General features: G+C 43.0%; 1 protein-coding gene across 2 annotated transcripts in view; it reads right to left on the bottom strand.

Annotated features, from left to right (window-relative positions):
• Positions 1–1408: 1408 nt before the first annotated feature.
• The window catches only part of SQOR (sulfide quinone oxidoreductase), a 32440-nt gene continuing 19763 nt past the window's right edge, over positions 1409–14085 (bottom strand). For both annotated transcript variants that reach the window (XM_080980474.1, XM_080980475.1), the window contains exons 5-10: positions 11152–11346; positions 8571–8780; positions 6654–6837; positions 4686–4753; positions 3942–4120; positions 1409–1589 (exon numbers count right to left, since the gene is read on the bottom strand). In XM_080980474.1, coding sequence (XP_080836600.1) covers positions 1532–1589; positions 3942–4120; positions 4686–4753; positions 6654–6837; positions 8571–8780; positions 11152–11346 — 894 coding nt within the window. In that variant the 3' untranslated portion in view covers positions 1409–1531. The remainder of the gene's footprint in view (positions 1590–3941; positions 4121–4685; positions 4754–6653; positions 6838–8570; positions 8781–11151; positions 11347–14085) is intronic.

Consider the following 14085-nt stretch of genomic DNA (forward strand, 5'->3'; position numbering starts at 1 on the left):
TCACCTTTCCAACAAAGGTCCGTATAGTTAAAGCCATGGTTTTTTCCCAGTAGTGATGTATGAAAGTGAGAGCTGGACCATAAAGAAGGCTGATCGCCGAAGAATTGATGCTTTTGAATTATGGTGCTGGAGGAGACTCTTGAGAGTCCCATGGACTGCAAGAAGATCAAACCTCTCCATTCTGAAGGAAATCAGCCCTGAGTGCTCACTGAAAGGACAGATTGTGAAGCTGAGGCTCCAATACTTTGGCCACCTCATGAGAAGAGAAGACTCCCTGGAAAAGACCCTGATGTTGGGAAAGATGGAGGGCACAAGGAGAAGGGGACGACAGAGGACAAGATGGTTGGACAGTGTTCTCGAAGCTACAAACATGAGCCTGACCAAACTGCGGGAGGCAGTGGAAGACAGGAGTGCCTGGCGTGCTCTGGTCCAGGGTCACGAAGAGTCAGACGACTAAACGACTAAACAACAACAACAACATGCTGTAACTAAAGCGTGTGTCACTGATCAAATTGGGCATCTCAAGGAAATGGGTGCTCCTGGCAAACAGCAAATGTGCTCCTGGCTGGCAAATGTGCTCCTGGCCACCCCAGAGCTTCTCTAGCTTAGAATTGCTTACTGGCAACTGCTTTTCAGGCAAAAAGGTGTTTACACCACCCATCTCATTCTTTGAATTAGCAATTGTACCTGGGAAACTGCCTACAAAACATAGGATCAATCCCACTGAGCCATGACTCCTCCCCAACAGAAGAAAATTCTGCAATTGCTGACAAATCGCAGGAAACAGGCAGTTGAGATAGTTCCCACTTACTTGGCTGCTATCTAGGGAATATTGACTTAAGCAGTGTGGTACAATATGCTTAACAATGCAGATATTGGCAGTACTGATAGAAAAGGCCACAAAATAAAGCCTGGTTTTCATTGAACAAGTGCAGAACGTTCCATGTTTGTTACAAAGATAAGTTCTATGTAAGGAGACACTTGCTGATAAGTAGTTGGTACAATTGTAACGACGATATGACATTTTATAGAACGCTTTCTGAATTTTCCCTGTAGCCCTTCTGACGGATTTGTAAGGTAGTCCATTACAGTATCTCTGTATTACAGACTTGTAACACTTCTTGAACTGGGATCATTCAAGGTCAACTGTTAGCCACCACACCAGCTGTTAAAGCTGGGAAGAGAGCACATATATGAGCTAACACAACTCCATATATTATCTCATGGGTAGACTCAAAATAGAAAGTCAACAGCTAAAAATGCAGCTGTTGCTACACTATGCTGGATAGTTCATTTACTAGCTGGATAAAGTTTTCTTTAAAATGTAGATTCAGGACCTACAAAGACATTGAAAAGTACCAAGTTTATTTGCTTTAAAAAAAAATACATATTTATGAGTCTGAAGCTCTTGTCTCTGCTCAGAAATGTTTATTGATATACTGCACAGGACATCGGTTTATATCTTGCTGTATACCTTTTTAAGCTGTGGTCATACTTTTGTGGTTCGTGGCAGGTACAAAAGGACTGGCGGCTACTTCAACCCTAGGTGTAGCAGCTTTCGTATCGGAGCTGGACCTCCCCAGTATCCCCTAGAAGAATTTTTTCAAGGGTTAGAACTGGGATAAAGACCACTTCAACATCCTATTCACCAAAAAAACTTTTTGTACTTAATGTTGGTGCTTTCCTTACAATCAAGATTCCCTTCTCATATTTGCGTAAGCTATGTAACTGGCATTACAGAATATAAATTGAAATGGTTGCTATTTGCTGCAGTGATGACTTGTTCATATGGTAAAGGTAAAGGGACCCCTGACCATTCGGTCCAGTCGTGACCGACTCTGGGGTTGCGGCGCTCATCTCACTTTATTGGCCGAGGGAGCCGGTGTACAGCTTCCGGGTCATGTGGCCAGCATGACTAAGCCGCTTCTGGCGAACCAGAGCAGCGCACGGAAACACCGTTGACCTTCCCACCAGAGCGGTACCTATTTATCTACTTGCACTTTGACGTGCTTTCGAACTGCTAGGTTGGCAGGAGCAGGGACCGAGCAACGGGAGCTCACCCCGTCGCAGGGATTCGAACCGCTTGTGTTTAATCTGAGATGTAAAATTTGGAAACCAAGGGGAAAATTGTTCTTTCAAAAATGTGGGGGGACAATACAATACTTGTGTTTGTTTTTAAATACACATTACCTACCAAAAACACTTTTTTCTTTAGGACAATGAAATGAAATAGTCGTATCTTGGATCCCAAATGCCTAGGTAATTGGACGTTTTGCCTCCCAAATGCTGCAAACACGGAAGTGAGAGTTCCAGTTTGCAAACATTCTTTGGAACCCGAACATCCGACACGTCTTCTGATTGGCTGCAGGAGCTGCCTGCAGCCAATCAAAAGCCACACTTTGGTTTCCAAAGGTTTTGGAAATTGAGTGGACTTCGGAACAGATTCCGTTCGACTTCCAAGGTACGACTGTACGTATAACTTTGTTTACTATAGAGTTGTCCTGTCTGGTGTATTAAAAGTACAGTTTACCCCAATAATAATTGCAAGTCAAATTTAGTTACAAATGGAGCTACAAGCTGCTGAACTGTAACAGAGCAATCCAAACCCCTGAATCGCAGTGCGGAAGGAGTTTTGGATAGAGTGGAGTTGTCTCTCAGCTCAATCCTGCCTGGTACTGTCAACAGTTGAGCTCCACTGTCAGGGAGTGCCCTTGGGTGTACCCAACCAAACAGGCAGGCAGAAGCCCATGAAATTGGGGTTTTCTGGGGCTGGCACGAGAGTTGTCCTTTGACAGTAATGGGCATCTTTGCTGCACCAGCCTGAGAGATGGCTCAGTAAAGGGCCATTCTTCCCTGCTCCCCTGCCTTGACGGCCTCCAACTTGGATCTCTTTCAAAGAGGATAAAACAAATTGATGGAGGACATGAATACTTAACTGCTGGAAATTGCAGCTTCTCCTAGGAGGTGGTTCTGCTTGTGGGCTTGCCGTGGGCAGCAAGTTGTCCAGATTCTGGACAAGATGGGGGCACTGGTGTGATCCAGCAGACTCTTAAGACACTAAATTGGGGCGATGGCTGTGTCCAGCCTCACTATGGCCAACCCAGGCGTTAGGACTGTAGTTAAAGCTATCCCTCTGAAAAATGAACTTGGCAAGTCAAATTTCCCTCTCTGCAGCTATGTAAGTCGAAAGCTGCATCAAACCATTTGGAACGGCAGATTGCTAAACTTTTTTTTAATTTAAAGTGCTTGTTTGGTGTAAAGTAAAGGTAAAGGGACCCCTGACCATTAGGTCCAGTCGTGGATGACTCTGGGGTTGCGGCGCTCATCTCGCTTTATTGGCCGAGGGAGCCGGCGTACAGCTTCCAGGTCATGTGGCCAGCATGACTAAGCCGCTTCTGCCAAACCAGAGCAGCGCACAAAAACGCCATTTACCTTCCCACCGGAGTGGTACCTATTTATCTACTTGCAATTTGACGTGCTTTCGAATGGCTAGGTTGGCAGGAGCAGGAACCGAGCAACGGGAGCTCACCCCGTCGCGGGGATTCGAACCGCTGACCTTTTGATTGGCAAGTCCTAGGCTCTGTGGTTTAAACCACAGCGCCACCCACCTCCCTTTTGCTTGTTTTGTGTACTTCGGCATTAAACTGATAGGACATATAGAACTTCCCTCTATAAAAGCATCTTTGAAACACATAACTGCATCTTTAATTCCTCCCCCAATATAAGATGTTAAATTTTCTCTATGACGGTCCAAATGGCTTTTTTTTTTTTTTTACATTCACCGTTCAAACGAAAACCTACCTGTGCAGTTAAGAAATGTGCAGCTTGTTTGCGGCATTGCAGAAACCTGTGCCGCAAAAAGTGCCCTTGCATTTTGCGTCGGTCGGTTTTTCCAAAACCCGCTCAAGTTAGTTTGGCATATGTACACAAGGGATACTTACTTCAATAGCCCATGCCAGTAAAGGAATGGCATGAGATCAGCTTTCATGTGAAAACTTGTCAGCCGCTCCTTGCTCTGGTCAAAAGGAAATGTTTCTAAAGGCTGCGCGCTGTAATCAAATTCTGCCAGGATCGCACGGTTGTAGTTGGTTACCAGGGGACAGGATGTGTATCCATCATACTACAAAAGATTTTGTGGTGTACATTTTACACAATGGAACCAAAAAAACTTCACTTGAATATTGCAAAACAATTTCTCAGGTCCCCCCCCCCCCGAAGGATCCCTCTAGTCTGCTTATGTCCAAACTTTTTTCAAAGAGGGCCAGATTTGATGAAGTGAAGGGTCGTGACGGCCGACCTAAGTTTTTAACCTTTTTTTTAGGATTGAAGCTATTGCACTTTTTAAAGGATTTTACCCCAGGAAATAAACTGCCACAGGGGCCGGATTAGCCCCCAAAACAGACTTTGGACATGCCTGGCTTATGTAAAATACAGTGGTACCTTGGAAGTCGAATGGAATCCATTCCAGAAGTCCGTTCAACTTCCGAAATGTTCAAAAACCAAACAAGGCGTTTTGAATTTGGGCGACAACCTTTCTGATCTTAAATAATTTAAAGAATACTGCCTCAAAATATGTTACAAAAATTAAGTTATTGCCCATGGGATCTTTATTAAAAATATAATTCTTGATTCGAAGTTATAATACTACCCACTTAATGACCAATTAATTGAATTAACCAGCTTACCTTTTTAGCTGGAGGCTTGCCCTTCATTACGCAAGAAATGGTTTTATCAAGCACACCAGACTGGCCAGCTACAGAAGAGATAATGGTTTGTTTACATTAGTGCCGCAACGTTTTTCTTCCTGAAATAGGAACACTAGAGTCTAAAAATAAAATTCTATTTTTAAGCGCTACCCCTTGAAACATTTCTCTGTGTATTCTTCTTATTGTTTTTATTTATTATTATTTAAGCTACTCATAGACCACTTAATTGCCAAAGTTTCTAATTGGTGCTGTGTTGCAATTTGTTTTTCTGTCTCAGTTTCCAAACGGACCAACACAGCTTTCTCTGTTAAAATATCCACTAATTTGTACCATAATTTAGTCAGTGATAAAATAGATGGACCCTGGTCTAGCTAAAATTAGTGGTAAATAAGTCCTATTAATTCGTTCTAAGGCAATGACTAACTAAAAACCAATGCTTGCTTATAATAGGGCAGATTAGAAAGAGCAGTTGTGTAGCTCAGGAGCAGAGCAGAGAAGACCTGAAGAAGAAATAATAATAATAATAATAATAATAATAATAATAATAATAATAATTTTTTTATACCCCGCCCAGGGCAGCAAACAACAAATTTAAAACACTTTTAAAACACTTAATTATAAAAGCAGCATAAAATACAGTGTAAAAACATGAATAACAATAAAAATAAAAAATCAATTAGATAATCCCCAGGGCTAGCTGGCTGAATTGGTCTGAGATCTAATCCCTGGTATCTCCAGTTTAACAAAACTGGAGCTTCAGATACAAAGACTGGAAAGGCTGATATCTGAGGCCTTGAAAAAATTGGGCTGGAGTAGAACAAGTATGGGAAACCTCAGGCTCAGGGACTAAATCTATTCTAACTCAGCTACATTAGTCAAAAAACAGTATTTTGAATGCGTTATGAACATGCAACACCAGATGGTGCCAGAGAGCAAAAAAATTTCTGTGTGATTTTTCCATAGCTTTTTTCCCCTTTTGTTATAACGATTTAATTTTAATAGGCTTCCCCCCCCTGTGTGTAGATGCACCCTTGGCCAGTCAAATAAACTTTTTTTTAAAAAATCCTATTTCTGAACTTTCTGACATCAGACCCATAAAAGGCTTCTTTCAGTATAGGAAACTTAAGACTCAGTGTTTAAAGCCAGATTTGCAGCAAGCATTTATTATTATTTATTTCCGGTATTCGTATACTGCTTTTCTTCAGATATCAAAAGGGTTTGCAAAGAGAGCGAAAAAGGCTACATTAAATAAGAATTAAATGTAGTATTTATGTTAACACAGAATTTTTTTAAAAAGGTAAAAGACCTCTGAGCCAGTGTGGTGTAGTGGTTAAGAGAGACTCGTAATCTGGTGAACCGGGTTCGCGTCTCCGCTCCTCCACATGCAGCTGCTGGGTGACCTTGGGCTAGTTACACTTCTTTGAAGTCTCTCAGCCCCACTCACCTCACAGAGTGTTTGTTGTGAGGAAGGAAGGAAAAGGAGAATGTTAGCCGCTTTGAGACTCCTTCAGGTAGTGATAAAGTGGGATATCAAATCCAAACACTTCTTCTTCTTCTGACAGTTAAGTCCACTCGCAAACGACTCTAGGGCTGTGGTGCTCATCTCGCTTTACTGGCTGAGGGAGCCGGAGTTTATCCGCAGACAGCTTCCGGGTCATATGGCCAGCATGACTAAGCCGCTTCTGGCGAAACCAGAGCAGCGCACGGAAACTCCGTTTACCTTCCCGCTGGAGCAGTACCTATTTATCTACTTGTACTGGCGTGCTTTCAAATTGCTAGGCTGGCAGGAGCAGGGACCGAGCAACGGGAGCTCACCCCATCGCAGGGATTTGAACCGCCGACCTTCCGATTGGCAAGCCCTAGGCTCAATGGTTTAGACCACAGTGCCACCCGCGTCCCTAACATTGAATTAACATTGAATTAGTTAACGGCAAAAGCGACTCTTACCTACAGCTGCAGCCGTCTTTGAAGTGGGGAGGTTAGTGCAGTCTCCGATCCCAAACACATTTGGGTATTTCTTGTGTTGCAATGTCTCCTTGTCTACGTCGACCCAGCCCCCAGCATCTGAAACCGGACTGTTCAGAAGTACGTTTTGGGGTCCCATGGGGGGTGTGACATGAAGCATTTCGTACTGCACCCAGAGAAAGAGAAAAGAGTTCAAGCAGTGTCAGATTTACGTATAAGCTAAACAAGCTATAGCTTAGGGCCCCACTCTCTTGGGGGCCCCCAAAAAATTTAAAGGAAAAAAACTACCGGATGTACATTTCCAAAATATAATATAAGATAAAAAACAAATAAAATAAAAACTTCATACAGCAACAGTGTTTTGTGTTGTGTAGGCTCCTAGGGTGTAAGTAATGGGCCCTGCCTGCTAGTCTGCTCCATAAAATATCACTGGTTTGCTCATTTCTATATATAGGGTGCCTACATTCTGCATGGACTGGACTGGTTGCATGACAACATGTGCAAATGGCTTGAGATAACTATTATTTCCATAAATCACCATATAGCATATATTCAACACAAAAAACAGTGACTATTTGTTGTTTGTCAAAGGACAGCTCGACATTTAAAGGACCCCATTACCTTCAGTAGCTTAGGGCCTCATCAAACCTAAATGCGGCCCTGAGTTCAAGCACAACTGTATATTAAACAGCACAAGATATTATGGGCTGTCCAGTGAATCCACTGGATGACATCGCGGAAGAACGTTGCCTCAGGAGAGTGAGGAAAATTCTCAGGGATGATTCACACCCTGGCCGCCACTTTCTTGATCTCCTGCCCTTGGGCAGAAGATATAGAAGCAGGATTAGTCACACCAACAGGGTAAAGAACAGCTTCTATCTGTGGGCTGTTAGGCTGCTGAATAAAAAGATAATAACAGGGCAACTGACTTTAGGGTTTGGTGGGTGTGCGTCAGTGAATGAGGGGAATTAAGAGAGCTGAGTTGGGGGTGCTCGTGTAATCTCACTGTATACAAGTTGTACAAGTGATAATAAAGTATTTCAATTTCAATATCTGATACTATAGATTAGCATGAGAGAGAGAGAATTTTCCCTGGCTAAGATGCATTTATGCGACTACAGCTGCAAGGATGTTGCTTGCCCAGCGACAGAAAGAGAGTAAGATGCCAACAAAAGCAGACTGGCCGATGAAATTATTGGAGTAGATTGACTTTGAAAATCAGAAATAAGGTGGATCAAAACTTCAACAGAGAATGGGACAGATATAGATCATATTTAAAAGAACACTGGAAACACTTGAACTCTTTGGCAGGCTTTGAACAACTCTTGCAGTGTTATAAAGACTTTGGATATTTTGGAGAACCGCAATTTGAAGGAAATATTAATATGCGGTGGATTAAGATACATAAAGGACCTGTGGAGGGGAGGAGGGAAATTTCAGGATTCGGAGGAATCTTGTTTTAGTTTAAGATGGTTTTTTAAAAAAAGATTAATTGTGTGATTTATTTTGTCATATCAATAAAAATTACTTCAAAAAAGAAAAAGAAAAAAGGAATTCCCAGAGATGATTGTCGTGTTTTTAATATTCTGTTGGGAGCCACCCAGAGTGACTGGGGAACCCGACCAGATGGGTGGGGAATGAATAATATTTGTTGTTGTTGCAATTATTATTATTATTAGTATTAAGATAATGTCCTTATAAAGTTTTTCCCCCACTTCTTCACTGTATCAACCATTTTCACCTTCTCACATCACATACTTCGATCAACATTTTGATTTACCATTTCCTGCCTTTTCTAACAAACAGGAAACCAATCCAGGTCACAAACAGGAAAATCACAATAGTCACAATAATTCGCTTTGTACATAGATGCACCTGAAAAAATCTCATTTTGCTGACCTGATAGACCTCCGTCTCGCCACTTTTGTCCAAGTTCTCAAAGACCGCTTCCTGTTTATCAGCTCGAACTTCAACGAGGTTGTATTTGTAGTTGACTGTAATGTCCCTCGATTTGATAATCTCTAGCAGAGCATCGGCATACTTCTGAACACCAAAAATCACTCCAAGGGCAGTATTGAAGATTATTTTGGCTTTCGGTCGTTTCCCAGTCTACCAAGAGGATAATTCAAAAGTAATGGTTCAAATTAGTGGCAAACTAGAAGCAGGAGACAGAATGGTATTTTTACAACATCCATCAAATTAATTCAACATAATTTAGTACAACTTTTTTGGGGAAAGGGTGGAATTCAGCATCGCACTATTGTGCACACACCATCTACAAAGCAAAGTGCACGTCTATCTTCAAAACAATTGCTTTAGTCCTTTGCAAATATATGCAGACACAGCTGGAAAAAAATGTGATTAATGATTCAACGTAATTGTTATAAGAATTCTAAGGTCTAAAATATAAAATAAATGTACAAGGCAAACGCATACGTAAGTATATAAACCACCTGTCTGAAATAGTACAGGAGAACAATCCTGAAACCATTTTGACTCTCCCAAATTGACCTCAAATATTTCTCTGCAAGGAGGAAGGAAATGGGAAAAAGCTTTCCAATGGTCTTTTGACTGTAGGGGCTTAACCCTCCCTTTTCAAATACAGTTTGGCAAGTATCTGTTAATAATAATAATAATAATAATAATATATTTATACCCCGCCCATCTGGCTGAGTTTCCCCAGCCACTCTGGGCGGCTTCCAATCAAGTGTTAAAAACAATACAGCATTGAAAACTTCCCTAAACAGGGCTGCCTTCAGATGTCTCTTAAAGATAAGATAGCTGCTTATGTGGTGTAGTGGTTAAGAGCAGTAGACTTGTAATCTGGTGAACCGGGTTCGCGTCTCCGCTCCTCCACATGCAGCTGCTGGGTGACCTTGGACCAGTCACACTTCTCTGAAGTCTCTCAGCCCCACTCACCTCACAGAGTGTTTGTTGTGGGGGAGGAAGGGAAAAGAGAATGTTAGCCACTTTGAGACTCCTTAGGGTAGTGATAAAGCGGGATATCAAATCCAAACTCTTCTTCTTCTTCTTCTTCTTCTTCTTCTTCTTCTTCTTCTTCTTCTTTCCTTCACATCTGAAGGGAGGGCGTTCCACAGGGCGGGCGCCACTACCGAGAAGGCCCTCTGTCTGGTTCCCTGTAACCTCACTTCTCACAGTGAGGAAACCGCCAGAAGGCCCTTGGCGCTGGACCTCAGTGTCTGGGCAGAATGATGGTGATGGAGACGCTCCTTCAGGTATACAGGACCGAGGCCATTTAAGGCTATTAAGCTGAGCGCACTATCAATATGCGTAAGAGATTCAGGAACTAAGTATTTACCATCCCAAAGGAATGGCCAGGCTACCCAGATAATGCAACCAAGTAGGGAATTATCAGGTATCTTGGCAGACAGGAGAGAAGCAACACTCACATTTCTGCCACCCTCTGTGATGCATGTATGATGTTTTAGGGGGTGGTCTTGGGCTAGAGGGTGGGCAATTTCAAAAGTCTATATAAGGGCTTGCGCACCATTGTTTGGGGTTCTCCCTCCAGCGTGCGGTGAGTGGGGACCCTGTTGCAACAGTTCCTTGAATAAAAATCAAGCTTACTAGCTGCTTTGCTTCTCAATATACTCTGGTTGGCCTCTGTTATTTCCTCCTACCGATAGGCATAGCTGTCAACCGTCCCTTATTTGGCGGGGAACTCCCTTATCCCAGCGCCGTGTCCCACTGCTGTCCCTTATTGATGATGTCCCTTAAATTTCCCGGGTTTCAAAGGAAGCAGCTCCTCTCCCTCCCTCCCTGCCGGCCAGGGAGGAGGGAGGCTCCAACTGTGTTGCTTGGCTGCATTGCTCATCCAATAAGGAGTCTAAGAACAACTGGGGGGTGGAGCTTGCATGCCTTGTGCCGATCAAATTGGCCGCGTTGCCTGGGGACTCGCCTTTGCTCAGCGCTTCCCAGTGGAGAGGTGGTTTTCCTTGCTGAATCCCCTTTGCCGGGTTGCTGCGCTGTGGGAACCACCGCTTGAGGCTTCGTTTGGCTGCTGGCTGGGCTTTCTGCCTTTGGCTTGGAGGGGCTCAGAAGTTGAACATACCTGTGCCCAGAAAATCCCTTATTTTGGCTGCTGATCCCTTATTTTCGAGGCTGCTGCTCCCTTATTTTCAAATCTGTAAGTTGACAGCTATGCCGATAGGGAAACCACTTAAGGACTCTATATGGGCTTTGGAATACCCCATAAGGGAAAAGGATTAGTTTTTTCTTATAATATAATCAAGGGACAGCCTCCCTGCCACCATCTTTCTCAGGAGAGAAGAGAGAAGTCCACCCTAATAGCTAAAAAGTTTTTGTGAACAGAGGCTGAGAGTCCCAGCTGTTTAAAAGAGCATAATATCTGTGCACATGAAGATCTGGCCTTTTTGCATTGCAAAGATCTTGCCATCTGCTCAAGCCACAACACAGATCTATCAAGTCTGCCCAGCCTCCAGTAGCAGACAGCGCATACCTTTCTCATGTACGCCTCTGACAAGTACATGATCTTTTGTGGCGCTCCGGCACATTTCACGGGTGTGTTTGGAAAGGTGAAGATGGCATTTCCTCCCTGGAAATCTTGCAGAGCCTTCCAGGTTTTCTCCACGGTGTGAACGGAATAATTGGAGCCTATTTTAGGAGTGCTGAAAGCTTCGGGCAAGCCCTTGATCTACAACAAAACAAAATTAGCTGCGTAATATTTAATTGTGCCAGGCGCGTGGGAAATGCAAATTGAGAGTGGCTTCTTTCCAGCTACGTTGAGTATGGGAGGAAAGTGCCAACCTCAGTAACATAGTAACGCAATTCCTATAGATTTTCTTGGGACCAAGATCATGATCAGAGCTATTACATCAGCATTTATCTTGATTCAGTACAGTGGTACCTTGGTTGGAGAACAGCTTAGTTTATGAACGACTTGGATTAAGATCGCTGCAAACCCAGAAGGAGGTGTTTTGCTTTGTGAACTTTGCCTTGGAATAAGAACACGTTTCACTTCCTGTTGAGTGTGTTCCATTTGTAAATTGAGTCCCCCATTGCTATGGGAAAGTACGCCTTGGTTTAAGAACGCTTTGGTTTAAGAATGGACTTCTGGAACAGATTAAGTTTGTAAACCAAGGTACCACTGTAACTGGTAAAATATTCGGATCAAGTCTTTGCATAAACAACAAGGCATATTATTGTGTAATACATCACATGGAGTCTCCTGGTTGGTATAGGCAAGCAGTGAGTAACCTGCAGCTCTGTAGATGTTGTTAAACCACAACTCCCATCATCCATTGGGGCGTTGGGCATCTTTTAACTAGAGGCAATAGGAGTTGCAATCCAATAACATCTGGAGGGTCGCAGGCTCCTGTCTTGGATATTAACTGTTCCTCAAATTACTGATGCCTCCCTGAATGTATGAAAGGCTATGGGGTCATAATTTGGTAAAAACTGCACATGCGTTGGAGATGCAATAGGGATAATGCTTCTCTAAAACATGTTTTTTCACTGTCCTATATTGATAGATTTTTGGCAGAAGGTAACTGAAACCATCAACAGAACTGAATGGAACAACCTTACATGTACAGAGCAAAATATCCTCTTGAATTATATACCCAGCACATGGAACCTTACAAAAGGACAACAGGAGAGGACTCTCAGTGCCCTTACCACAGCAAAAAGACTGATCATGATGAACTGGGAAAATAAAAATGCGGCTCCCTTCTACGATTGGATTGAAGACTTATACAAACTTGCAACATATGAATAACTTGCATATAAACACAGACTTGCCATGGACAAACTCAATGATATTTGGAATCTGTTCTTACAAATACTGTAATAGGTTAAGATCTGGCGAAGTACAATAGCAACCTCGTAAAATATACAATTTTGGGGGTTCCTCCCCCCCTTTGTTTTCTCTTCTGCACGGGTTCTGTTTCTCTTTTTCCTTTTCTCTTTTTTGTTTGTGTCTCACCATGTTTGGTGCCCATATAGTCATGTACTATTTGACCTTTCAATAAAGATTTTTTAAAACCTGCACATGCGTAAGTTAAAGAAGCCTTCCTCCATGTAACAAGAGCAGTCTGAAACAGAGAGCAATTGACCTGTTTCTAATTTTTAAATAAAAGAGGTTGTATTGTTGATGAGGGAAATGAAATTCGATTCTGGATGTACTTCTAAACATGTCCAAAATTCCACCATTAACTGTCATATTCTAACATGAACTGCGAGTATTCTCCGATTTGAAGCAAAGCTCATTCCCTCTCACACTGATCCCATGCATGAAGCGAGTGCTAGACTTTCGGATACATTCAACTTCTTAAGATAGACCACCAGAGGGCCCCTGCAGGCCTTCTCTGTTAGCCTTCAGGAAATACAGTGGTACCTCGGGTTACATATGCTTCAGGTTACAGACTCCGCTAACCCAGAAATAGTGCTTCAGGTTAAGAACTTTGCATCAGGATAAGAACAGAAATCGTGCTCCAGCGGTGCGGCGGCAGCAGGAGGCCCCATTAGCTAAAGTGGTGCTTCAGGTTAAGAACAGTTTCAGGTTAAGAATGGACCTCTGGAACGAATTAAGTACTTTAACCCCAGGTACCACTGTACATGCAACTTGTCTTGTCATGCACACACTCCCAATTAAAAAATAGTGCCCTCACAGCACCCAGACCCTGAACATCCTGGCCCCAGCTCATCACAGATTCTAGTACACTTAAAACCATTGAAATCGGTGGTATTCAAAGTGCATTAAACAAAGTGCATTGGATTGTGGATACCATAGTTTTCCGTGTATAAGATGATGTTTTTCTATTATAAAATAATGTTAAAAATTGGGGGTCGTCTTATACACGGATAGTGCAGAGTGGGGACGGGCGATTGGTTTCAGCCACTGTGGCAATTGGGTGGGTGATTGGCGGCTGCTTGCGGCGAACGGTCAGGCGATTTGTGGCTTTGGTGATGCATGCGATTGTCAGCATTGGTCAGGCGGGTGAGCGATTTATGGCAACCCCCCCCAAAAAAGCTCAAAAAATCTGGGAACCCCCTGCCCCATTTTCTTAATTTGGAATCCCCCAATATAGGGGTTGTCTTATACACGGGGGCGAGTTTTACACGGAAAAACACGGTGTTCTAAATGCACACTGGCCCCACACCTGCATGCAAATAACTGCAACGTTTTCAGGACTGAAATACCTTCCGGGGATGAATTTTTTGTCCACCCCCCCCCCCGGCCAGTTTTGGGAAACAATATAATGTCTCAAGGAAAAACCAAAACATGAATTTTCATTGGTGTTAGCTTTTCCAGCAGAAACATTTAGAATCCAGCCAGCGGGGAAGGCCCGGCCTTCTTTTAAGGCAATTTGACTCTCCAGAATCAGAAAGTGAATTTTCAGAGCACCGGAGTGCATTTCAGTGGGGCTTACTC

This window comes from Podarcis pityusensis (assembly GCF_964106645.2).
Source record: "Podarcis pityusensis genome assembly, chromosome: 14".
Lineage (NCBI taxonomy): Eukaryota > Metazoa > Chordata > Lepidosauria > Squamata > Lacertidae > Podarcis > Podarcis pityusensis.